The sequence below is a fragment of the Pseudophryne corroboree genome, chromosome 2, assembly GCF_028390025.1.
Source record: "Pseudophryne corroboree isolate aPseCor3 chromosome 2, aPseCor3.hap2, whole genome shotgun sequence".
Lineage (NCBI taxonomy): Eukaryota > Metazoa > Chordata > Amphibia > Anura > Myobatrachidae > Pseudophryne > Pseudophryne corroboree.
The window spans coordinates 41344268-41371459 of record NC_086445.1 but is presented as its reverse complement, the minus strand read 5'-3'; the positions used below and the strand labels follow the sequence as shown (position 1 = coordinate 41371459).

General features: G+C 47.8%; 1 protein-coding gene across 3 annotated transcripts in view; it reads right to left on the bottom strand.

Annotated features, from left to right (window-relative positions):
• FCHSD2 (FCH and double SH3 domains 2) overlaps positions 1 to 27192 on the bottom strand; it is a 184717-nt gene that overhangs the window by 15887 nt on the left and 141638 nt on the right. For all 3 annotated transcript variants that reach the window (XM_063951220.1, XM_063951222.1, XM_063951221.1), the window contains 2 exons: positions 13410 to 13526; positions 8336 to 8440 (listed from right to left, as the gene is read on the bottom strand). In XM_063951220.1, the coding sequence (XP_063807290.1) occupies positions 8336 to 8440; positions 13410 to 13526 (222 nt within the window). The remainder of the gene's footprint in view (positions 1 to 8335; positions 8441 to 13409; positions 13527 to 27192) is intronic.

Sequence of the window (27192 nt, the reverse complement as noted above, 5' to 3'; positions counted from 1 at the left end):
GAAGGGTTTGGAGAACCGATCTTTCATTTTAGAACTCTGCATTAAAAGCAAAAAATTCAAAAAATTCCGTAACATGAATCTGGAGAACCGTCAGGGCAATACCACCCAATGTCCTCTACCTAGGAGCTTCCAAGACCGTGATATGGTCACGACGGTCATCTCCTTGCAGACCACCTATACAAAGCTTTCCATTTAATATGTATATAATAAGAATTTACTTACCGATAATTCTATTTCTCGGAGTCCGTAGTGGATGCTGGGGTTCCTGAAAGGACCATGGGGAATAGCGGCTCCGCAGGAGACAGGGCACAAAAAAGTAAAGCTTTACTAGGTCAGGTGGTGTGCACTGGCTCCTCCCCCTATGACCCTCCTCCAGACTCCAGTTAGGTACTGTGCCCGGACGAGCATACACAATAAGGGAGGCATTTTGAATCCCGGGTAAGACTCATACCAGCCACACCAATCACACCGTACAACTTGTGATCTAAACCCAGTTAACAGTATGACAACAGAAAGGGCCTCTTAAAGATGGCTCCTTAACAATAACCCGAATTAGTTAACAATAACTATGTACAAGTATTGCAGATAATCCGCACTTGGGATGGGCGCCCAGCATCCACTACGGACTCCGAGAAATAGAATTATCGGTAAGTAAATTCTTATTTTCTCTATCGTCCTAAGTGGATGCTGGGGTTCCTGAAAGGACCATGGGGATTATACCAAAGCTCCCAAACGGGCGGGAGAGTGCGGATGACTCTGCAGCACCGAATGAGAGAACTCCAGGTCCTCCTTTGCCAGGGTATCAAATTTGTAAAATTTTACAAACGTGTTCTCCCCCGACCACGTAGCTGCTCGGCAGAGTTGTAATGCCGAGACCCCTCGGGCAGCCGCCCAAGATGAGCCCACCTTCCTTGTGGAGTGGGCTTTTACAGTTTTAGGCTGTGGCAGGCCTGCCACAGAATGTGCAAGTTGAATTGTGTTACAAATCCAACGAGCAATCGACTGCTTAGAAGCAGGTGCGCCCAACTTGTTGGGTGCATACAATATAAACAGCGAGTCAGATTTTCTGACTCCAGCCGTCCTTGCAATGTATATTTTTAAGGCTCTGACAACGTCCAACAACTTGGAGTCCTCCAAGTCGCTAGTGGCCGCAGGCACCACAATAGGTTGGTTCAGATGAAATGCTGATACCACTTTAGGGAGAAAATGCGGACGAGTCCGCAGTTCTGCCCTATCCGAATGGAAGATTAGATAAGGACTTTTATAAGATAAAGCCGCCAATTCAGATACTCTCCTGGCAGAGGCCAGGGCTAGTAACATAGTCACTTTCAATGTGAGATATTTCAAATCCACCTTTTTCAATGGTTCAAACCAATGGGATTTGAGGAAATCTAAAACTACATTTAGATCCCACGGTGCCACCGGAGGCACCACAGGAGGCTGTATATGCAGTACTCCCTTGACAAAAGTCTGGACCTCAGGGACAGAGGCCAATTCTTTTTGGAAGAATATTGACAGGGCCGAAATTTGAACCTTAATGGATCCCAATTTGAGACCCATAGATAATCCTGATTGCAGGAAATGTAGGAAACGACCCAGTTGGAATTCCTCCGTCGGAACCCTCCGATCCTCGCACCACGCTACATATTTTCGCCAAATGCGGTGATAATGTTTCACGGTGACTTCCTTCCGTGCCTTAATCAAGGTAGGAATGACTTCTTCTGGAATGCCTTTCCCTTTTAGGATCTGGCGTTCAACCGCCATGCCGTCAAACGCAGCCGCGGTAAGTCTTGAAAAAGACAGGGACCCTGCTGTAGCAGGTCCCTTCTCAGAGGTAGAGGCCACGGTTCGTCCGTGAGCATCTCTTGAAGTTCCGGATACCAAGTCCTTCTCGGCCAATCCGGAACCACTAGTATTGTTCTTACTCTTCTTTGCCGTATGATCTTCAATACCTTTGGTATGAGCGGCAGAGGAGGAAACACATACACTGACTGGTACACCCAAGGAGTTACCAGTGCGTCCACAGCTATTGCCTGTGGATCTCTTGACCTGGCGCAATATTTGTCCAGTTTCTTGTTGAGGCGAGACGCCATCATGTCTACAATTGGTCTTTCCCAACGGTCTATTAACATGTTGAAGACTTCTGGATGTAGACCCCACTCTCCCGGATGAAGATCGTGTCTGCTGAGGAAGTCTGCTTCCCAGTTGTCCACGCCCGGGATGAACACTGCTGACAGTGCTATCACGTGATTCTCCGCCCAGCGAAGAATCTTGGCAGCTTCTGCCATTGCACTCCTGCTTCTTGTGCCGCCCTTCCTGTTTACATGGGCGACCGCCGTGATGTTGTCCGACTGAATCAACACCGGCTTTCCTTGCAGGAGAAGTTCCGCCTGGCTTAGAGCATTGTAGATTGCTCTTAGTTCCAGAATGTTTATGTGAAGAGACTTTTCCAGACTCGTCCATACTCCCTGGAAGTTTCTTCCTTGTGTGACTGCTCCCCAGCCTCTCAGGCTGGCGTCCGTGGTCACCAGGATCCAATCCTGAATGCCGAATCTGCGGCCTTCTAATAGGTGAGCCTTCTGCAACCACCACAGAAGTGACACCCTTGTCTTTGGTGACAGGGTTATTCGCAGGTGCATCTGCAGATGCGACCCTGACCATTTGTCCAACAGATCCCTTTGGAATATTCTTGCATGGAATCTGCCGAATGGAATTGCTTCGTAAGAAGCCACCATTTTTCCCAGGACTCTTGTGCATTGATGTACTGACACTTTTCCTGGTTTTAGGAGGTTCCTGACCAGATCGGATAACTCCTTGGCTTTTTCCTCTGGAAGGAAAACCTTTTTCTGAACCGTGTCCAGAATCATTCCTAGGAACAGCAGACGAGTTGTCGGGATTAAATGGGATTTTGGAATATTCAGAATCCACCCGTGTTGTCTTAGCACCTCTTGAGATAGTGCTAAAGCTGTCTCCAGCTGTTCTCTGGACCTTGCCCTTATTAGGAGATCGTCCAAGTATGGGATAACTAATACGCCTTTTCTTCGAAGAAGAATCATCATCTCGGCCATTACCTTGGTAAAGACCCGAGGCGCCGTGGACAATCCGAACGGCAGCGTCTGAAACTGATAGTGACAGTTTTGAACAATGAACCTGAGGTACCCCTGGTGTGCGGGGTAAATCGGAACGTGTAGATACGCATCCTTGATGTCCAAGGATACCATAAAGTCCCCTTCTTCCAGGTTCGCTATCACTGCTCTGAGTGACTCCATCTTGAACTTGAACTTTTTTATGTAGAGGTTCAAGGACTTCAGATTTAGAATAGGCCTTACCGAGCCATCCGGCTTCGGTACCACAAATAGAGTGGAATAATACCCCTTTCCTTGTTGTAATAGGGGTACTTTGACTATCACCTGCTGAGCGTACAGCTTGTGAATGGCTTCCAACACCCTCTCCCTTTCGGAAGAGACGGTTGGTAAGGCAGACTTCAGGAAACGATGAGGAGGATCCGTCTCTAATTCCAACCTGTACCCCTGAGATATTATCTGCAGGATCCAGGGGTCTACCTGCGAGTGAGCCCACTGCGCGCTGTAATTTTTGAGACGGCCCCCCACTGTCCCCGAGTCCGCTTGAGAGGCCCCAGCGTCATGCTGAGGTTTTTGCAGGAGCCGGGGAGGGCTTCTGTTCCTGGGAAGGAGCTGCCTGTTGGTGTCTCTTCCCTCTTCCTCTGCCTCGTGGCAGGTACGACAAGCCCTTTGCTCTCTTATTTTTGTAGGAGCGAAAAGGCTGCGGTTGAAAGGTCGGTGCCTTTCTCTGTTGGGGAGTGACTTGAGGTAAAAAAGTGGATTTCCCGGCAGTAGCCGTGGCCACCAAGTCTGATAGACCAACTCCAAATAACTCCTCCCCTTTATACGGCAAAACCTCCATGTGACGTTTTGAATCCGCATCGCCTGTCCACTGTCGTGTCCATAAGGCTCTTCTGGCTGAAATGGACATAGCACTCACCCGAGATGCCAGTGTGCAAATATCCCTCTGTGCATCACGCATATAGATAAATGCATCCTTTATTTGTTCTAACGACAGTAAAACATTGTCCCTATCTAGGGTATCAATATTTTCAATCAGGGATTCTGACCAAACTACTCCAGCACTGCACATCCAGGCAGTTGCTATAGCTGGTCGTAGTATAACACCTGCATGTGTGTATATATTCTTTTGAATAACTTCCATCTTTCTATCTGATGGATCCTTAAGTGCGGCCGTCTCAGGAGAGGGTAACGCCACTTGTTTGGATAAGCGTGTGAGCGCCTTGTCCACCTTAGGGGGTGTTTCCCAGCGCGCCCTAACCTCTGGCGGGAAAGGGTATAATGCCAATAACTTTTTTGAAATTATCAACTTTTTATCAGGAGCAACCCACGCTTCATCACACACGTCATTTAATTCTTCTGATTCAGGAAAAACTGTTTGTAGTTTTTTTCACACCATACATAATACCCTGTTTTACGGTATCTGTAGTATCAGCTAAATGTAACGTCTCCTTCATTGCCAAAATCATATAACGTGTGGCCCTACTGGAAAATACGTTTGAATTTCTACCGTCGTCACTGGAATCAGTGCCCGTGTCTGGGTCTGTGTCGACCGACTGAGGCAAAGGGCGTTTTACAGCCCCTGACGGTGTTTGAGGCGTCTGGACAGGCATTAATTGATTGTCCGGCCGCCTCATGTCCTCAACTGACTGTTTAAGGGAAGATAAACCATCACGTAATTCCACAAATAAAGGCATCCATTCTGGTGTCGACCCCCTGGGGGGTGACATCTGCATATTTGGCAATTGCTCCGCCTCCACACCAATATCGTCCTCATACATGTCGACACCACGTACCGACACACACCGCAAACTCACAGGGAATGCTCTAATGAAGACAGGACCCACTAGCCCTTTTGGGGAGACAGAGGGAGAGTCTGCCAGCACACACCACAAAGCGCTATATATACAAGGGATATCCTTATATTAAGTGCTCCCTTATAGCTGCTTTAATATATATATATATAGCCATTAATGTGCCCCCCCTCTCTGTTTTACCCTGTTTCTGTAGTGCAGTGCAGGGGAGAGACCTGGGAGCCGTTCTGACCAGCGGAGCTGTGACAGAAAATGGCGCCGTGTGCTGAGGAGATAGGCCCCGCCCCTTTTTCGGCGGGTTCTTCTCCCGCTATTTTTCCAGTCAGGCAGGGGTTAAATATCTCCATATAGCCCCTATGGGCTATATGTGAGGTATTTTTAGCCTTGTATAAGGTTTATATTTGCCTCTCAGAGCGCCCCCCCCCAGCGCTCTGCACCCTCAGTGACTGCCCAGTGAAGTGTGCTGAGAGGAAAATGGCGCACAGCTGCAGTGCTGTGCGCTACCTTATGAAGACTGAGGAGTCTTCAGCCGCCGGTTTCCGGACCTCTTCACGCTTCAGCATCTGCAAGGGGGTCGGCGGCGCGGCTCCGGGACCGGACTCCACGGCTGGGCCTGTGTTCGATCCCTCTGGAGCTAATGGTGTCCAGTAGCCAAGCAGCAAATCCACTCTGCATGCAGGTGAGTTTACTACTTTCCCCCTAAGTCCCACGTTGCAGTGATCCTGTTGCCAGCAGGACTCACTGTAAAGAAAAAAACCTAAACTAAACTTTCTCTAAGCAGCTCTTTAGGAGAGCCACCTAGATTGCACCCTTCTCGTTCGGGCACAAAATCTAACTGGAGTCTGGAGGAGGGTCATAGGGGGAGGAGCCAGTGCACACCACCTGACCTAGTAAAGCTTTACTTTTTTGTGCCCTGTCTCCTGCGGAGCCGCTATTCCCCATGGTCCTTTCAGGAACCCCAGCATCCACTTAGGACGATAGAGAAATATTTTTATTTTTTACAGAAACCAATATATAAGACACACAGGCCGTATCGAGTGTCCCGTTAATGATACATGAAATAATGACCGGTAACACCTGTAGAGACGTCTTGCGTCACGCGGATGCCAGCGCTGGGCTGTTACCAGCAACACTGAGACTGTGCCAGAAGCAATCTACTCACAAATAATAAAGTAACTTAATACCTCCAGCCATTGTGTCATTCACTGTCCACACCACGTGTTTTATTACAGTGTAACTCAGAGGGGTGAAGAGGTGAGAGGATTTCCCTGGGAAAAAAACACTGTCCAGTCACCTACGAAGATTCATTTACATGTGTCGGCCTGAGTCACCTCCATCTAATGTGCGCACAATGGGCCATGTCCCCTTAGCTGTGCTATCAGCCCTCTACAACGTTCATTGCCCCTGGGCGGACACCTGGAGGTGTGACAAAGACTAGAGAAGGGGCTACACAATCATATTAGGGCAAAAAAATACATAAATCAGGGTCAATATTGCTAAAGGCTGGAATGGCATGCTGGTCATTGTAGTTCCACACCTGGACGGTTACACGGTTGCTCAAGCCTTGCCCAGCCAGTCCGTACATAAATACTTAAATCCATCATTTCTACACATAATGAAAAAAAATATATCGCAAAGGAGAAATTAAACAACACAATGGGGGATATTCAATTGTTTGAAAAGTCGGTTGTGGGTCTGTGTTTCAAACAACTGAATACCCCCCATAGTGTCTCGTGGATATCTGTAAAGGGAAAGCCATACTATTCTGCTGTCATGGCGACTGATAATAGCAGTTTTTAAACTACAACTCCCAGAATGCATTGCCTGGAACACTGTCATCTTTCCCACCCCCTTGCTCCCCAGACACGAGGCACACTGTGCGTGACTACATCCAACATCAATATCGGAGAGAACAAAATGATCTCTCCTGGAGGACTGCGCACAGCGCAGAAGCATTTCCCAAGAGCGTGCAAACAATGTTAATGTATATTAATTAAAATGCTGCATTAATCCCTGCAGACTAATTCCAGAGAGAGAGAGAGAGAGAGAGAGAGAGAGAGAGATCTATTACACAAGTCATAGATCAAATGCTGGGATTATATGTTTCACAGACTGCAGTTTTTGTGTTTGCAGTAGTAGTATAGTAGCTGTTTTATACTGAGGGGTTAAAGGGTCTGTCTTACAAATATAAGTTCTATCCTATCTGTGACTGTTTGTTCTATACTTACCTTGTAGAGTGCATACAGCACTTACCTGCCCTGCGGCACTCATCATCTTCAGTGGGCTGGCAGGTTAAAGTCCGTCTACGACCGACGGCCCAGACCGCCACATTATCTCATTGGTGCAATTGGCTCTGTATAACATCAGGTTTGGGACGTGACTGTGGACGTCCGACCCACTGAAGATGACAGCTGCTGCATGAGAGGGAGTGCTGTATGCACACTGCAAGAGAAATAAATTGCAAACGGCCACAGATCGGACAGGGGTTATATTTGCGAATTGAGCTTCAGGTCTGTTCGTGGACTTCATAACACTCACGGTAACTGAATGAATACAATGCAAACCTTACACTCCAGCTACAACGTAAAGCAGCTTTATGGGAACATCAAGTTACTTATCCTAGGACGTCTTTATCTCTTGGCGAGGCCACACGTAGACCACAGGTCTGAATGGGGCAATCACTGGCTACTTATAGGCCAGATGAAAAAGTCGTCATTATTTGCCCCAGCCTGGCCCCCACGATTGGTTGAGTGACAGGACTGCTTAGAAACGAAACCACACACACCACTAACCAAAGGTTAAATTCACATGTGAAGAGGTTGTCAATGAGAATAGAAACAAAATATTGACCACTTGTTGTGTGTTTGCACTCAGTCCAGCACCATCCCCGTCTCTCTCCGGGCCCCTCAGGCCAACACCCCCCGTCTCTCTCCGGGCCCCTGCACTGTCCGCCTCGGTTACCGAGACCCTCAGTGAGCGGAGAACGTTCCCAGTTGATACTGAATCTCCCAGTCTGTAAGCAGAACAGCCCAATACGCAGAACGCTATACCGTTACACAGAGGAGGCGGACATGTCGCGCCCTCCCATCAAAGCTCACTCCAAAATTAATGGCTGCAACACAAGGTTATAATTACTTCTATTTGTAACAGCACTAATTAAAACCTAATTAAAGCAAAGTCTAAGGATACACATGTAAGCTGGAGACACGCTGGCAGAGGCACAGAACGTACGACAAATGCAGGAAACTTACTCAGCCAGACCGTAAATCACAGACACAACGCCGCGCTGTACAGCACACACTGATAACAGCTCGTTATTTATATAGCGCACACATACTCTGCAGCGCTGTACAGAGAATAGATCAGTCATTCATATCAGTCCCTGCCCCACGCAGAACAATACAAGCTGTTGGGTAATACGTATTTATTGCTCTTTACCTCTGCCTTGCGAACACTCTCTTTCATTTCCTCAATCTTCTGCTCGTGTTCCATCCGACCCTGTTCGGAAGCCGGCGTGCTCTGACCTTCCAGCTCATCCAGCGCCTGTGCAGGGGACAACACAGCCATTAATACAGAGGTATGTCATCACCCAGGAACATTCCTATTAGACTTTTACAGTCCTGCTACAGGAAACTTCAATCAGATGGAAATGCGTCTTGTGTATGATGATCAGCGCACAGCCGACCCGATGACACATATGGGTACCGCATCCGGCTTTTCCAATACAAGAACTGATCAGTAACGGGTCACTCAGATATCTGCTTGTAGGGGGTCATTCCGACCCGATCGCTTGCTGCAGTTTGTCGCAGCGATCGGGTCGGAACTGCCACATTGCGCCGGCGCATGGCAGCTTTCGTTACCAAGCAATCGCCTCTGAGACAGAGGCGGTCACTGGGCGGGAAGGGGCTGAACGGCGGCGTTAAGCCGCTGTTTAGGGGGAGCGGTCCGGTCCGTTGGGGTGGTGGGCAGCCGCTGCGGCCAGCGGCAGCGACAATTAACTCCCGGCCAGCCGCAGGAGCGATGCGTTTGTATTTGTGCGGTGGGGGGGGGATGAGCGGACTGACATGCGGAGCGGACTAGCCCTGTGCTGGGCGTCCCCCCGCATGTCTGGGAACATGATCATAGCTGTGCTAAATTTAGCACAGCTACGATCAACTCGGAATGACCCCGTAAGGTGTCAGTGGGTAATAAGTATAAAACCAGTCCTGTTTTCAATGAGTGGACTAGTCCAGCCCTAGATAAACCTCTCTCACTCTCTTCATTGTTACTTAGCTGATTCCTGTATTACATAAAGCTTAAAAACAAAGCAGAAACTCAGATATGTGACCATGGAGTCACAGGTGACCCGGTCCTAAACTAAAACATTTCTCCATGTAGTCCGAACTCAGGAGCAGATTGTAGCCAGCGGCTGCAGACAGCTGCCCGTCACTGCGCGGTCTCCTCTTCTGGTCCGTTCACACGTGGTTTTATTGTAACATACATAGTAACATAGTTTCTGAAGTTTGAAAAAAAGACAATTTATCCATAGAGTTCAACCTGTTAGTGATCTCCTACACTGTAATATTGTTAAGACTAATTCTAACTGTGGTTAATGTTTAGCTGTTACGTCAATTCCTCTTTTCATTATTATTTTATTACTATAGTGCATGATTTACCCACCATAACCCTGTATATCCTTATCCATAAGGAATTTATCTAGCCCATTATTAAAAGTAGTGACCGCGTCCGCCATTACTACTCTGTCAGGCAGGGAATTCCAAATACGTATTGTCCTTACTGTGAAGATACCTTTCCTTCTCTGTGTGCGAAATCTCCTCTCTAACCTAAGCGGGTGTCCACGTGCCCTTTGTGATGATCTTTCAAAAAAAAATTCCCCCGCTAGCTCTATTTGTAAATGTTAATCATGTTCCCTCTTAATCTCCTCTTTTCTAGTGTAAACATGCCTAGCTTCGCAAGCCTTTCCTTGTATTCTAGCGTCTCCATCCCCTTAATCAATTTGGTTGACCGTCTCTGAACCTATTCTACTTTCAGGATATTCTTTTTGTAGTATGGTGCCCATAATTGTGCACAGTATTCGAGATGTGGCCTCACTAATAATTTATATAATGGGAGTATAACACTCTCATCCCTTGCATCAATTACCCGCTTTGTGCATACTAATACCTTGTTTGCCTTCTTTGCAACATTCTTACTTTGGGTACTGCTGCTAAGTTTGTTATCTATGTGAACCCCTAAATCTTTTTCCAGTACAGAATCCCCCTAGTTTCTCCTCACTTAGTATGTAGGTAGTATTTTGTTTGCCAGATTGGTTATAATGGTTTCTCTCTTGTGGACATTAATAAACGGTCTTCAATATAGTGTAGGAAGAACAGGAAGAAGGACCCAGACTCTTGTTCACAGTATGAAGAACTTGCTGCGCCGGATAAAGACCGCACTGGGCACTGCGCTACATATCGGGGTTTGGGGTCCCGTCTCCACTTTGTTTGCCAATAGAAAAAAATAATAATCATAGACGGGTAATATGGGCCACTCAGTGCTATGTGGATCACAGGCAAGAGCCTGGTTTACCTAATGGATGATGTGGCTGTGTGTCTCAGCTCTGGGATACCTGCTACATTACACCAGAGAAAACCCAGAAAGAGGAGACACCAGGAGGGACCTCCTCTACAGGGGAGGCCTATACACCCATGTGTGCCTTTTCCCTTTCCTCTATACCACAGGTTCTCAAACTCGGCGCTCACGACCCCACACAGTGCATGTTTTGCAGGTCTCCTCACAGAATCACAAGTGAAATAATTAACTCCACCTGCGGACCTTTTAAAATGTGTCAGTGAGTAATTAATACACCTGTGCACCTGCTGGGTTACCTGCAAAACATGCACTGTGTGGGGTCCTGAGGACCAAGTTTGAGAACCTACGCTCTATACGGTTATATATTTGTGGCTATGGATATAGGTCACCTTTATGAATTAAAATTGTGTCCTCAACCAATTTTAACACCCCCAGCAGCTGACCGGGAACTCATGCACATTAGCGAGTTAGCTGTGCCACGGTGTGATGCCACTGCCGGCTGCCCCCCCCCCCCCCCCCCCTGGGGCAGATGTATTGAGCCTGGAGAAAGGATAAAGAAGTGATAAGTGCAAGGTGATAACGCACCAGCCAATCAGCCTCGAACTGTCATTTTTTAAATCTCTAATGATTGGCTGGTGCGTTATCACCTTGCACTTATCACTGCTTTATCACTTCTCCAGGCTTAATACATCTGCCCCACTGTGTAACTGACAAGTTCACTGCAAAGGATGCATCATCCGAGAGATGACCATGGGAAACTTGCTAACGCAGGCAATGAAAGTATAAAACACTCCTCATTTTACCGACAGCCCAGACTCCATTTCCTCCCAGTCTCTAAGGGCGAATTAAAGATTCAATTATAAATGAAAAAAGAAGAAGAAAAGACCAAACTGCACTTTTATGAGTCATTTTTGTCCACGGTAGAGTGAAATGAAATGCTCCGCTGCGCGGTGCGTACACTAACGAGCTCCTATCGTGCTGTTTCCTCATTATATGAAAGAGGAGATATACAGCTCTGTAACATAATATATGCTAAATTCATCTGCATGGAACCAAGAGGATTCTGGGTAGCCCTTTTTCCTAGCAACTGGGCCAAAATGCTCTAGTGGGAATTGTAAATATCATGGAGGGAACTGAAATAACGGCCCACGATGGCAGAGAACATCTGTAACACGCAGGCCAATGACCGCACCTTCTATCAGCGGGTGGGAACAGGACATGGCGGGATACGTTTATTATAGCGGACGTACAGGACAGGTTCCCCAATAGACGGGCAGTCCCACAGGTTCTGTGACATGATACCACGGCCCAGTGTTTGTGATCAAAATATTCCTATTTTACAGATAGGTCTGAGGAATTCCGCAACTCCTGCGGGGGCCACGTCCTCTAATTAGCGTCACTGGGGTACCGCGGCGTGGTTATGGCTTGGTGGTGAGATTGGCACATCTTATGAGGCGTAATCGGACTCTGTACGTATGTATGCTTTTGAAGTACAGGCTAACTAGGATTTTTGGCGGTAAGCCTCCATTAAACTAAGGGACTGATTCAGAGATGTATGTAAATCTGATGGTTTTTGTAAATCTCTGATGTTTGTGGCTCTGCGCATGTGCACGAGTCCTGTGTGATCACTGCAGCATGATTGATGGAGGCTTACTCAGGTGGCTGAGAGCTGCACCTGTGTCTTGGGATGCAGCACTCGGATCAGCGCTGTATGCAGGAGGTGTCTCGGGATGCAGCACTCGGATCAGCGCTGCATGCTGGATGCGTCTCGGGATGCAGCACTCGGATCAGCGCTGCATGCAGGAGGCGTCTCGGGATGCAGCACTTGGATCAGCACTGCATGCAGGAGGCATCTCGGGATGCAGCACTCGGATCAGCACTGCATGCAGGAGGCGTCTCGGGATGCAGCACTTGGATCAGCACTGCATGCAGGAGTCACTGCATGCAGGAGGCGTCTCGGGATGCAGCACTTGGATCAGCAACTGCATGCAGGAGGCGTCTCGGGATGCAGCACTTGGATCAGCGCTGCATGCAGGAGTCACTGCATGCAGGAGGCGTCTCGGGATGCAGCACTTGGATCAGCAACTGCATGCAGGAGGCGTCTCGGGATGCAGCACTTGGATCAGCGCTGCATGCAGGAGTCACTGCATGCAGGAGGCGTCTGGGGATGCAGCACTTGGATCAGCGCTGCATGCAGGAGGCGTCTTGGGATGCAGCACTCGGATCAGCACTGCATGCAGGAGGCGTCTCGGGATGCAGCACTCGGATCAGCACTGCATGCAGGAGGCGTCTCGGGGTGCAGTACTTGGATCAGCGCTGCATGCAGGAGGAGTCTCAGGACGCAGCACTCGGATTAGCACCACATGCAGGAAGCGTCTCAGAATGCAGCACTCGGATTAGCACCAAATGCAGGAGGCGTCCTAGGACGTAGCACTCGGATTAGCACCACATGCAGAAGGCGTCTCAGGACGCAGCACTCGGATCAGCGCAGCACGCAGGAGTCGTCTCAGGACGCAGCACTCGGATCAGCGCAGCACGCAGGAGTCGTCTCAGGACGCAGCACTCGGATCAGCGCTGCACGCAGGAGGAGTCTTTTTCCTAGAGACGCCTCCTGCAGCAATAGAATATTTGAGCATCGCTGCTGCGTTCAATGACGCAACCCTCACTGCGTACATCTGCTGACTATATAAGAGAATTGTTTTGCAGTTTTCCATGAGTAACTGCATGTATAAAAGGTCACTACATCTTAAACGCAACTTTACCCAACTGATCACATAGGTAAAAGCTTGTCACTTTTCCAGAACCTGACAAATGACCTGAGTACAAGCTCCTATTCTCAGGGAGGCTGCACACAGCGTCCACATTCACATTTACCACTCAGGCTTCTACAACCCACGGCACGCAGAGCTGACACTGAGGCCGCGGCAGCTACTATACCTACACGTTGGCCGTGGATGATGTTCTTATGTTCCCGCGCCACCCGAGTGGCCCACTTCCGTGCCTCCTTGTTCAGGCTGTGTTCTTCCGTGGTACCAGTCTCGGATTCCAACTGTCGACTCTGCGGGACAAAACAAACAGGTTGAAAGATAAACACAACTGACGAACAACTGAAACCATTATCCGGCCGGAGACTGAGCAATGGCCTACCGTAACGCGGCCGCCCATCCAGCACGGCGTGCAAACCCGCATCAGCCAAGGCAGGACAATACACGCCGCATTAAAGGGAAACTTCAAGGTTACATTTGTAATATGTTCCTATAGCCCATTACCAGAGAGATCTGACTCCCTCCTTGCTGCCAAAATTCAGACCACCCCTTCTAATTCTGAGAAAAGAAAATCAATACAGGATGGGCGATGTCGCTAATGAACGTGGGCTGTGGTGGGTCACACTTACAACAGCAGTGAATTCATCCAGAGTGTCTGTAGTGAAATACATAATTAACCCTTTCAGGCAGCTTTCTGGGTGGTCTTATACTGACGGTGGGCTGCATCTACGCATCTCCTGAAAACGAGAGTGACATCACTGAGCCATGAGGCACACAGTGTCTCGTGCCTCAGTGAAGCAGCGAATGGATTGGCTACATTCCAGCAAATATTGCACCAGCTGTACGTAGGTGACAGCAGTGACCTCACTCCCCCCCAATCTCAGGTGAGGTCAATGCTCTATGGGTAATCAGCCCCAGGAAAGATACAGCAGGAGCTGCATTGCTGATTCAGAATAATGTAAGTTCCTGTGCGAGCGGTGAAGGCGACACCCTATAAAGATGATATCTCTGATAGCTACAAACAGAGAGACGTGTAAAGACTGGCGCAAGGAGTAAGAGGCCGAGATCTGTGTATAAAAGCGTCTCCCTCCATCAGCGCACGGATTACTTACTGACTTTTATCGCCACATTCCTGAAAGTCTTGGCAAACAGAGCAGCCTGCTCCCTGCCAGCACCCGGCTTTAATGATTTTCTTGTCTCGCTGCCTATAAAAGGATCATGACAAGTAACGGTGGAAAGTGGAACAATTTAATAAATGTATAAAGCAGGGACAAATCCTGCTGTGCTCCCACCGGCTCCCGGTGACACCAGACTCTGGAACCTGTCCTATAACAAAGGCAGTGGGTCCTGCGTTTATGTGCCGCATTTAAAGGGACCGTGAAAAAAAAAAAAAAGACTTCTCACGGTGATAAGCAGAGAAGTTTAACAAGACGTGGACCTTTAACTGGTTAGTATTCACCATTCTTAAAAGGCCATGATAGCAAACATTCTCTCGTGCAATGGAATAGGGATCAAGGCCAAATCTGGATGATCAGTGTTACACTGCAATGGGTGTAAGCTATAGGTTATACCCCCGTGAGCTGGTTCCAGGTATTTCTAGGACAGGGCTTGAGTACAGGCTATATATAGCACACGGTGAATAATGCAGAATAAATAAGACACACCTGACGTTCTGTCTAGGTCCGGCACCTTATGGATGAATGATTGCTTGCTCAGCAGCAACTGTGGACTGCAGGTAAGTTATAATTTAGTACAGAGGTAGGCAACATGTGGCACTAGATCTACCGTGGAACTACAGACCCCAGCACGCATCTAACACTAAAGCTGCTGGGACGTGTAGTTCTACAGCACGCTGCCTACCCCTGATGTAGCGCCGGTATTGCTGTGAAATACTGCAGATGGCAGCAGCTCTGGACATGTCAGTGCGGAGAGGCGGTTTTCCCTATGGGAAGAGCAGATCACAGGTTTCCCCCCACGGCGGAGGCAGAAATTCCAGCCTTTGGATAAACAGGAAAGGTCCAGCATTCGACAGCTGATCATCTTCCTCTTGGAGGAGAATTTGCTGCATCAGCGCTAGTGGACAAAGCCGGCTATCTCTGCAGAGAGGAAAACACATCTTGCCGGGCAGGAAGGGGGCGGCTGACGAGGACGATGGAAATCCTCTAGGATATGAGACATCACTACAACCCTTCCACATTCCACAAATGTCGCTTACGGAGCACCAAGTGCAAAGTGTTACTAATGAGATTTGGTTTTGTAATGTACGTACCCCAGAGACGCCTGCCATCTGCGCTTATTCACACATTTACTCTCAATTCTGTTTATTGCACTTTTATTAGCAATGTGGAGAATTCTGTCTTTCGCACTCAGGGGCAGGGGTTGGGGGTGGTTTGTCGACTCGGCCAAAGTACAGTGAGAGTGTGTCGGCATGAAATGGTAGATGGCCATTTAAAAGGCACAAATGAGGAGGGGCAAGATTTGCGGGTATTCAAACTCTCCCGCAAATTGCAAGATGGTAATGACAGCCGCAGGCTGCATCTGATTCGCTGAAAGTATCTAAGACACACCTAATTATGCAAATGTGTAACTGCTGCTGCTATGTTTATTGGTGGACTTTCATTTTTTTTTTTTTGTTATAGTTGCACCTTCTTCAATTTGAATTTTAAGGGCACAGACGACGTGGGTGCTTGTTATCTATACGTTCCAGCCAGGTACTATAATACATAAGCATTACAGTATGAACGGTGATTTGGAACACTTGTGGTACTCCCTGTGGAGCTTCAGTCATACTCCTGGGCACTTGCTCCTCTCATCCTCCCAGGCCTTGGCACCTAGTGATCACACCTTACCATTAATTGCACAGGCAACAGCTACACTACTATCCAGCAGCATATTGCGTCACTGCGCTTCCAGCCGTCGGGGGTTTATACCCGGGATCCGCTACATATCTTATCGGGAACATGACACAGCCTGATCAAACAATAACACAGAGCCACGAGAGGGCCACGGATAACGCTATCGCGGCAATGTCAGCCGCACAGTTACAGAACAGACATGAATCAGAGCATTACCACAAGGGAGAGAGAAATGCCAATTACCTCAGCAACGCTAGAACGTCTGACACCTCCGGAGCAGAGAAAAGATGTGAGAAGCTTCACACAAAATCTACCACAAATAACACTATGATGCTAATCTTAAACTGTTTCCTCTACCATATTATTACACGGTAATATGCGGCTGTGGGTCTCTCCATACAGTGATGTGACACTGACGCGCAAGGTAGACGGCACGCTTGGACAGGGGTGATGTATATCATCAGCTGATCGTACGGCAGTCAGGAGTCATGTGGTCTCATTTGTCCGTGATACGGGTATAGGAGAGTCATTGCTGTGTAGGAAGACGCGGGTATAGGAGAGTCATTGCTGTGTAGGAAGACGCGGGTATAGTAGTCTCATTACTGTGTAGCAAGACGCAGCATAGGAGAGTCATTACTGTGTAGCAAGACGCAGCATAGGAGAGTCATTACTGTGTAGGAAGACGCGGGTATAGGAGAGTCATTACTGTGTAGGAAGACGCGGGTATAGGAGAGTCATTACTGTGTAGGAAGACGCAGCATAGGAGAGTCATTACTGTGTAGGAAGACGCGGGTATAGGAGAGTCATTGCTGTGTAGGAAGACGCGGGTATAGTAGTCTCATTACTGTGTAGCAAGACGCGGGTATAGGAGAGTCATTACTGTGTAGGAAGACGCAGCATAGGAGAGTCATTACTGTGTAGGAAGACGCGGGTATAGGAGAGTCATTACTGTGTAGGAAGACGCGGGTATAGGAGAGTCATTACTGTGTAGGAAGACGCAGCATAGGAGAGTCATTACTGTGTAGGAAGACGCGGGTATAGGAGAGTCATTACTGTGTAGGAAGACGCGGGTATAGGAGAGTCATTACTGTGTAGGAAGACGCGGGTATAGGAGAGTCATTACTGTGTAGGAAGACGCGGGTATAGGAGAGTCATTACTGTGTAGGAAGACGCGGGTATAGGAGAGTCATTACTGTGTAGGAAGACGCAGCATAGGAGAGTCATTGCTGTGTAGGAAGACGCAGCATAGGAGAGTCATTACTGTGTAGGAAGACGCGGGTATAGGAGAGTCATTACTGTGTAGGAAGACGCGGGTATAGGAGAGTCATTACTGTGTAGGAAGACGCGGGTATAGGAGAGTCATTACTGTGTAGGAAGACGCAGCATGGGAGAGTCATTACTGTGTAGGAAGACGCAGCATAGGAGAGTCATTACTGTGTAGGAAGACGCGGGTATAGGAGAGTCATTACTGTGTAGGAAGACGCGGGTATAGGAGAGTCATTACTGTGTAGGAAGACGCGGGTATAGGAGAGTCATTACTGTGTAGGAAGACGCAGCATAGGAGAGTCATTGCTGTGTAGGAAGACGCAGCATAGGAGAGTCATTACTGTGTAGGAAGACGCGGGTATAGGAGAGTCATTACTGTGTAGGAAGACGCGGGTATAGGAGAGTCATTACTGTGTAGGAAGACGCGGGTATAGGAGAGTCATTACTGTGTAGGAAGACGCAGCATAGGAGAGTCATTGCTGTGTAGGAAGACGCAGCATAGGAGAGTCATTACTGTGTAGGAAGACGCGGGTATAGGAGAGTCATTACTGTGTAGGAAGACGCGGGTATAGGAGAGTCATTACTGTGTAGGAAGACGCAGCATGGGAGAGTCATTACTGTGTAGGAAGACGCAGCATAGGAGAGTCATTACTGTGTAGGAAGACGCGGGTATAGGAGAGTCATTACTGTGTAGGAAGACGCGGGTATAGGAGAGTCATTACTGTGTAGGAAGACGCGGGTATAGGAGAGTCATTACTGTGTAGGAAGACGCAGCATGGGAGAGTCATTACTGTGTAGGAAGACGCAGCATAGGAGAGTCATTACTGTGTAGGAAGACGCGGGTATAGGAGAGTCATTGTTGTGTAGAAAGACGCAGCATAGGAGAGTCATTACTGTGTAGGAAGACGCAGCATAGGAGAGTCATTACTGTGTAGGAAGACGCGGGTATAGGAGAATCATTACTTTGTAGGAAGACGCAGCATAGGAGAGTCATTGCTGTGTAGGAAGACGCGGACATAGGAGAGTCATTGCTTTGTAGGAAGACGCGGGTATAGGAGAGTCAGTACTGTGTAGGAAGACGCGGCATAGGAGAGTCATTACTGTGTAGGAAGATGCAGCATAGGAGAGTCATTACTGTGTAGGAAGACGCAGCATAGGAGAGTCATTACTGTGTAGGAAGACGCAGCATAGGAGAGTCATTACTGTGTAGGAAGACGCAGCATAGGAGAGTCATTGCTGTGTAGGAAGACGCAGCATAGGAGAGTCATTGCTGTGTAGGAAGACGCAGCATAGGAGAGTCATTGCTGTGTAGGAAGACGCAGCATAGGAGAGTCATTACTGTGTAGGAAGACGCGGGTATAGGAGAGTCATTACTGTGTAGGAAGATGCGGGTATAGGAGAGTCATTGCTGTGTAGGAAGATGCGGGTATAGGAGAGTCATTGCTGTGTAGGAAGATGCGGGTATAGGAGAGTCATTACTGTGTAGGAAGACGCAGCATAGGAGAGTCATTGCTGTGTAGGAAGACGCAGCATAGGAGAGTCATTACTGTGTAGGAAGACGCAGCATGGGAGAGTCATTACTGTGTAGGAAGACGCAGCATAGGAGAGTCATTACTGTGTAGGAAGACGCGGGTATAGGAGAGTCATTACTGTGTAGGAAGACGCGGGTATAGGAGAGTCATTACTGTGTAGGAAGACGCGGGTATAGGAGAGTCATTACTGTGTAGGAAGACGCAGCATGGGAGAGTCATTACTGTGTAGGAAGACGCAGCATAGGAGAGTCATTACTGTGTAGGAAGACGCGGGTATAGGAGAGTCATTGTTGTGTAGGAAGACGCTGGTATAGGAGAGTCATTACTGTGTAGAAAGACGCAGCATAGGAGAGTCATTGCTGTGTAGGAAGACGCAGCATAGGAGAGTCATTACTGTGTAGGAAGACGCAGCATAGGAGAGTCATTACTGTGTAGGAAGACGCGGGTATAGGAGAATCATTACTTTGTAGGAAGACGCAGCATAGGAGAGTCATTGCTGTGTAGGAAGACGCGGACATAGGAGAGTCATTGCTTTGTAGGAAGACGCGGGTATAGGAGAGTCATTACTGTGTAGGAAGACGCAGGTATAGGAGAGTCATTACTGTGTAGGAAGACGCAGCATAGGAGAGTCATTGCTGTGTAGGAAGACGCGGCATAGGAGAGTCATTACTGTGTAGGAAGACGCAGCATAGGAGAGTCATTACTGTGTAGCAAGACGCAGCATAGGAGAGTCAGTACTGTGTAGGAAGACGCGGCATAGGAGAGTCATTACTGTGTAGGAAGATGCAGCATAGGAGAGTCATTACTGTGTAGGAAGATGCAGCATAGGAGAGTCATTACTGTGTAGGAAGACGCAGCATAGGAGAGTCATTACTGTGTAGGAAGACGCAGCATAGGAGAGTCATTGCTGTGTAGGAAGACGCAGCATAGGAGAGTCATTGCTGTGTAGGAAGACGCAGCATAGGAGAGTCATTGCTGTGTAGGAAGATGCGGGTATAGGAGAGTCATTACTGTGTAGGAAGACGCAGCATAGGAGAGTCATTACTGTGTAGGAAGACGCAGCATAGGAGAGTCATTACTGTGTAGGAAGACGCAGCATGGGAGAGCCATTACTGTGTAGGAAGACGCGGGTATAGGAGAGTCATTACTGTGTAGGAAGATGCAGCATAGGAGAGTCATTACTGTGTAGGAAGATGCAGCATAGGAGAGTCATTACTGTGTAGGAAGACGCAGCATAGGAGAGTCATTACTGTGTAGGAAGACGCAGCATAGGAGAGTCATTACTGTGTAGGAAGACGCGGGTATAGGAGAGTCATTACTGTGTAGGAAGACGCAGCATGGGAGAGTCATTACTGTGTAGGAAGACGCAGCATAGGAGAGTCATTACTGTGTAGGAAGACGCGGGTATAGGAGAGTCATTACTGTGTAGGAAGACGCGGGTATAGGAGAGTCATTACTGTGTAGGAAGACGCGGGTATAGGAGAGTCATTACTGTGTAGGAAGACGCAGCATGGGAGAGTCATTACTGTGTAGGAAGACGCAGCATAGGAGAGTCATTACTGTGTAGGAAGACGCAGCATGGGAGAGGCATTACTGTGTAGGAAGACGCGGGTATAGGAGAGTCATTACTGTGTAGGAAGATGCAGCATAGGAGAGTCATTACTGTGTAGGAAGATGCAGCATAGGAGAGTCATTACTGTGTAGGAAGACGCAGCATAGGAGAGTCATTACTGTGTAGGAAGACGCGGGTATAGGAGAGTCATTACTGTGTAGGAAGACGCAGCATGGGAGAGTCATTACTGTGTAGGAAGACGCGGGTATAGGAGAGTCATTACTGTGTAGGAAGACGCGGGTATAGGAGAGTCATTACTGTGTAGGAAGACGCAGCATAGGAGAGTCATTACTGTGTAGGAAGACGCGGGTATAGGAGAGTCATTACTGTGTAGGAAGACGCGGGTATAGGAGAGTCATTACTGTGTAGGAAGACGCAGCATAGGAGAGTCATTACTGTGTAGGAAGACGCGGGTATAGGAGAGTCATTACTGTGTAGGAAGACGCGGGTATAGGAGAGTCATTACTGTGTAGGAAGACGCGGGTATAGGAGAGTCATTACTGTGTAGGAAGACGCGGGTATAGGAGAGTCATTACTGTGTAGGAAGACGCGGGTATAGGAGAGTCATTACTGTGTAGGAAGACGCGGGTATAGGAGAGTCATTACTGTGTAGGAAGACGCGGGTATAGGAGAGTCATTACTGTGTAGGAAGACGCAGCATAGGAGAGTCATTGCTGTGTAGGAAGACGCAGCATAGGAGAGTCATTACTGTGTAGGAAGACGCGGGTATAGGAGAGTCATTACTGTGTAGGAAGACGCGGGTATAGGAGAGTCATTACTGTGTAGGAAGACGCAGCATAGGAGAGTCATTGCTGTGTAGGAAGACGCAGCATAGGAGAGTCATTACTGTGTAGGAAGACGCGGGTATAGGAGAGTCATTACTGTGTAGGAAGACGCGGGTATAGGAGAGTCATTACTGTGTAGGAAGACGCGGGTATAGGAGAGTCATTACTGTGTAGGAAGACGCAGCATGGGAGAGTCATTACTGTGTAGGAAGACGCAGCATAGGAGAGTCATTACTGTGTAGGAAGACGCGGGTATAGGAGAGTCATTACTGTGTAGGAAGACGCGGGTATAGGAGAGTCATTACTGTGTAGGAAGACGCGGGTATAGGAGAGTCATTACTGTGTAGGAAGACGCAGCATAGGAGAGTCATTGCTGTGTAGGAAGACGCAGCATAGGAGAGTCATTACTGTGTAGGAAGACGCGGGTATAGGAGAGTCATTACTGTGTAGGAAGACGCGGGTATAGGAGAGTCATTACTGTGTAGGAAGACGCAGCATAGGAGAGTCATTGCTGTGTAGGAAGACGCAGCATAGGAGAGTCATTACTGTGTAGGAAGACGCGGGTATAGGAGAGTCATTACTGTGTAGGAAGACGCGGGTATAGGAGAGTCATTACTGTGTAGGAAGACGCAGCATGGGAGAGTCATTACTGTGTAGGAAGACGCAGCATAGGAGAGTCATTACTGTGTAGGAAGACGCGGGTATAGGAGAGTCATTACTGTGTAGGAAGACGCGGGTATAGGAGAGTCATTACTGTGTAGGAAGACGCGGGTATAGGAGAGTCATTACTGTGTAGGAAGACGCAGCATGGGAGAGTCATTACTGTGTAGGAAGACGCAGCATAGGAGAGTCATTACTGTGTAGGAAGACGCGGGTATAGGAGAGTCATTGTTGTGTAGGAAGACACTGGTATAGGAGAGTCATTACTGTGTAGAAAGACGCAGCATAGGAGAGTCATTACTGTGTAGGAAGACGCAGCATAGGAGAGTCATTACTGTGTAGGAAGACGCGGGTATAGGAGAATCATTACTTTGTAGGAAGACGCAGCATAGGAGAGTCATTGCTGTGTAGGAAGACGCGGACATAGGAGAGTCATTGCTTTGTAGGAAGACGCGGGTATAGGAGAGTCAGTACTGTGTAGGAAGACGCGGCATAGGAGAGTCATTACTGTGTAGGAAGATGCAGCATAGGAGAGTCATTACTGTGTAGGAAGACGCAGCATAGGAGAGTCATTACTGTGTAGGAAGACGCAGCATAGGAGAGTCATTACTGTGTAGGAAGACGCAGCATAGGAGAGTCATTGCTGTGTAGGAAGACGCAGCATAGGAGAGTCATTGCTGTGTAGGAAGACGCAGCATAGGAGAGTCATTGCTGTGTAGGAAGATGCGGGTATAGGAGAGTCATTACTGTGTAGGAAGACGCAGCATAGGAGAGTCATTGCTGTGTAGGAAGACGCAGCATAGGAGAGTCATTACTGTGTAGGAAGACGCAGCATGGGAGAGTCATTACTGTGTAGGAAGACGCAGCATAGGAGAGTCATTACTGTGTAGGAAGACGCGGGTATAGGAGAGTCATTACTGTGTAGGAAGACGCGGGTATAGGAGAGTCATTACTGTGTAGGAAGACGCGGGTATAGGAGAGTCATTACTGTGTAGGAAGACGCAGCATGGGAGAGTCATTACTGTGTAGGAAGACGCAGCATAGGAGAGTCATTACTGTGTAGGAAGACGCGGGTATAGGAGAGTCATTGTTGTGTAGGAAGACGCTGGTATAGGAGAGTCATTACTGTGTAGAAAGACGCAGCATAGGAGAGTCATTGCTGTGTAGGAAGACGCAGCATAGGAGAGTCATTACTGTGTAGGAAGACGCAGCATAGGAGAGTCATTACTGTGTAGGAAGACGCGGGTATAGGAGAATCATTACTTTGTAGGAAGACGCAGCATAGGAGAGTCATTGCTGTGTAGGAAGACGCGGACATAGGAGAGTCATTGCTTTGTAGGAAGACGCGGGTATAGGAGAGTCATTACTGTGTAGGAAGACGCGGGTATAGGAGAGTCATTACTGTGTAGGAAGACGCGGGTATAGGAGAGTCATTACTGTGTAGGAAGATGCAGCATAGGAGAGTCATTACTGTGTAGGAAGATGCAGCATAGGAGAGTCATTACTGTGTAGGAAGACGCAGCATAGGAGAGTCATTACTGTGTAGGAAGACGCAGCATAGGAGAGTCATTGCTGTGTAGGAAGACGCAGCATAGGAGAGTCATTGCTGTGTAGGAAGACGCAGCATAGGAGAGTCATTGCTGTGTAGGAAGATGCGGGTATAGGAGAGTCATTACTGTGTAGGAAGACGCAGCATAGGAGAGTCATTGCTGTGTAGGAAGACGCAGCATAGGAGAGTCATTACTGTGTAGGAAGACGCAGCATGGGAGAGTCATTACTGTGTAGGAAGACGCAGCATAGGAGAGTCATTACTGTGTAGGAAGACGCGGGTATAGGAGAGTCATTACTGTGTAGGAAGACGCGGGTATAGGAGAGTCATTACTGTGTAGGAAGACGCGGGTATAGGAGAGTCATTACTGTGTAGGAAGACGCAGCATGGGAGAGTCATTACTGTGTAGGAAGACGCAGCATAGGAGAGTCATTACTGTGTAGGAAGACGCGGGTATAGGAGAGTCATTGTTGTGTAGGAAGACGCTGGTATAGGAGAGTCATTACTGTGTAGAAAGACGCAGCATAGGAGAGTCATTGCTGTGTAGGAAGACGCAGCATAGGAGAGTCATTACTGTGTAGGAAGACGCAGCATAGGAGAGTCATTACTGTGTAGGAAGACGCGGGTATAGGAGAATCATTACTTTGTAGGAAGACGCAGCATAGGAGAGTCATTGCTGTGTAGGAAGACGCGGACATAGGAGAGTCATTGCTTTGTAGGAAGACGCGGGTATAGGAGAGTCATTACTGTGTAGGAAGACGCGGGTATAGGAGAGTCATTACTGTGTAGGAAGATGCAGCATAGGAGAGTCATTACTGTGTAGGAAGATGCAGCATAGGAGAGTCATTACTGTGTAGGAAGACGCAGCATAGGAGAGTCATTACTGTGTAGGAAGACGCAGCATAGGAGAGTCATTACTGTGTAGGAAGACGCGGGTATAGGAGAGTCATTACTGTGTAGGAAGACGCAGCATGGGAGAGTCATTACTGTGTAGGAAGACGCAGCATAGGAGAGTCATTACTGTGTAGGAAGACGCGGGTATAGGAGAGTCATTACTGTGTAGGAAGACGCGGGTATAGGAGAGTCATTACTGTGTAGGAAGACGCGGGTATAGGAGAGTCATTACTGTGTAGGAAGACGCAGCATGGGAGAGTCATTACTGTGTAGGAAGACGCAGCATGGGAGAGGCATTACTGTGTAGGAAGACGCGGGTATAGGAGAGTCATTACTGTGTAGGAAGATGCAGCATAGGAGAGTCATTACTGTGTAGGAAGACGCAGCATAGGAGAGTCATTACTGTGTAGGAAGACGCAGCATAGGAGAGTCATTACTGTGTAGGAAGACGCAGCATAGGAGAGTCATTGCTGTGTAGGAAGACGCAGCATAGGAGAGTCATTGCTGTGTAGGAAGACGCAGCATAGGAGAGTCATTGCTGTGTAGGAAGATGCGGGTATAGGAGAGTCATTACTGTGTAGGAAGACGCGGGTATAGGAGAGTCATTACTGTGTAGGAAGACGCAGCATAGGAGAGTCATTACTGTGTAGGAAGACGCGGGTATAGGAGAGTCATTACTGTGTAGGAAGACGCAGCATGGGAGAGTCATTACTGTGTAGGAAGACGCAGCATAGGAGAGTCATTACTGTGTAGGAAGACGCGGGTATAGGAGAGTCATTACTGTGTAGGAAGACGCGGGTATAGGAGAGTCATTACTGTGTAGGAAGACGCGGGTATAGGAGAGTCATTACTGTGTAGGAAGACGCTGGTATAGGAGAGTCATTACTGTGTAGGAAGACGCGGGTATAGGAGAGTCATTACTGTGTAGGAAGACGCAGCATAGGAGAGTCATTTATGTGTAGGAAGACGCGGGTATAGGAGAGTCATTGTTGTGTAGGAAGACGCTGGTATAGGAGAGTCATTACTGTGTAGAAAGACGCAGCATAGGAGAGTCATTACTGTGTAGGAAGACGCAGCATAGGAGAGTCATTACTGTGTAGGAAGACGCAGCATGGGAGAGTCATTACTGTGTAGGAAGACGCGGGTATAGGAGAGTCATTACTGTGTAGGAAGATGCAGCATAGGAGAGTCATTACTGTGTAGGAAGATGCAGCATAGGAGAGTCATTACTGTGTAGGAAGACGCAGCATAGGAGAGTCATTACTGTGTAGGAAGACGCAGCATAGGAGAGTCATTGCTGTGTAGGAAGACGCAGCATAGGAGAGTCATTGCTGTGTAGGAAGACGCAGCATAGGAGAGTCATTGCTGTGTAGGAAGATGCGGGTATAGGAGAGTCATTACTGTGTAGGAAGACGCAGCATAGGAGAGTCATTGCTGTGTAGGAAGACGCGGGTATAGGAGAGTCATTACTGTGTAGGAAGACGCAGCATAGGAGAGTCATTGCTGTGTAGGAAGACGCAGCATAGGAGAGTCATTACTGTGTAGGAAGACGCAGCATGGGAGAGGCATTACTGTGTAGGAAGACGCGGGTATAGGAGAGTCAGTACTGTGTAGGAAGACGTTAGCACCGCCAGTCTGCTGCAATGAACCCATGAGTAAGAAGGAAATATTCAAATATAGCTTGAGCGTATACTGAACAGTTGCCCCAACATGAATGTGGCCCCAACAGGTCATTATTAAACCCCTCATCTCTTATTTTATGCCATCCGGTTATCTGGAGAACCTAGGCAGGACTGGCTCTTTATACAGGAGATGATGAAATTAAGGTAAAACTCGCTATGTACTGTAGACGGATATGACTTTCTATTCAGGAAGGGCGAATTATGTCCTATATACTGTGTTAACACCAGAATGTCAGTTTTTTTTGCTTATTTTAGCCTAATCCTAAAAATAAGTAAAAAAAACTATGCCACCATTCTGGCGTTGGCATGTTTAATGTCAACATTTTAAACATGTTCACATTTCTGAGTGTAGACATATTGGTCGTCGATCATTCTGATTGGATAACAAAATCCTTGGGTAGTAGCGGAAAGCAGAGACACACTTGGGAGACATGTTACTGTATATGATCATGTCACTTCTTAATGATCACTGTGTATTCCAGATGTATAACCGGGTTTTCATACTGTGTTGTTACAGCCCTCAACAGCTAACAATCTCTCAAAGCGGGGGGAAAAAGTAACCAGATCTAGGATGTAACCTCCTTCCGGCCAGTAATGAGTTGGCACAAGTAAAACCATTACGCTAAATACTACAACTTACTGGAATTACTCATGAAACATGACTTGGACTTTTGCCTGAAATGTCCTGTGTAAAACCTGAGAACAAACTTGCTGCTGCTGCCATTTGATAGACAGCTTGTGAATATTTGAGCCGACTTTGCAACATTTAGAAACTTTTATAAGAAAATAATCCATGCCGTTCACATTTTGTTTCCATGGCTACAGGTATTGTAGAGGTCTCTCAGTTATTCGCATGCTACCTGTCAAACGGCAGCAACAGGTTTCAACAGGTGATTTCAGGCAAACGTCCATTTTCCAAGTATTAGGAGTTAATCCAGGTCAGCTGTAATACTCTGCGTGATTCTTTTTGCAAATAAGGAATTAGCTTTGAGAGTACAATTAGATGACCTTTAGTCCTCAGACCTGAACAGTAAAAATAATAAAATAAGCAGTTATAAAAAAAAAAAGAAGAAGAAGAACTGTAGAACATAAAGAAGTGATGCTTACACGACAGAGAATGACAA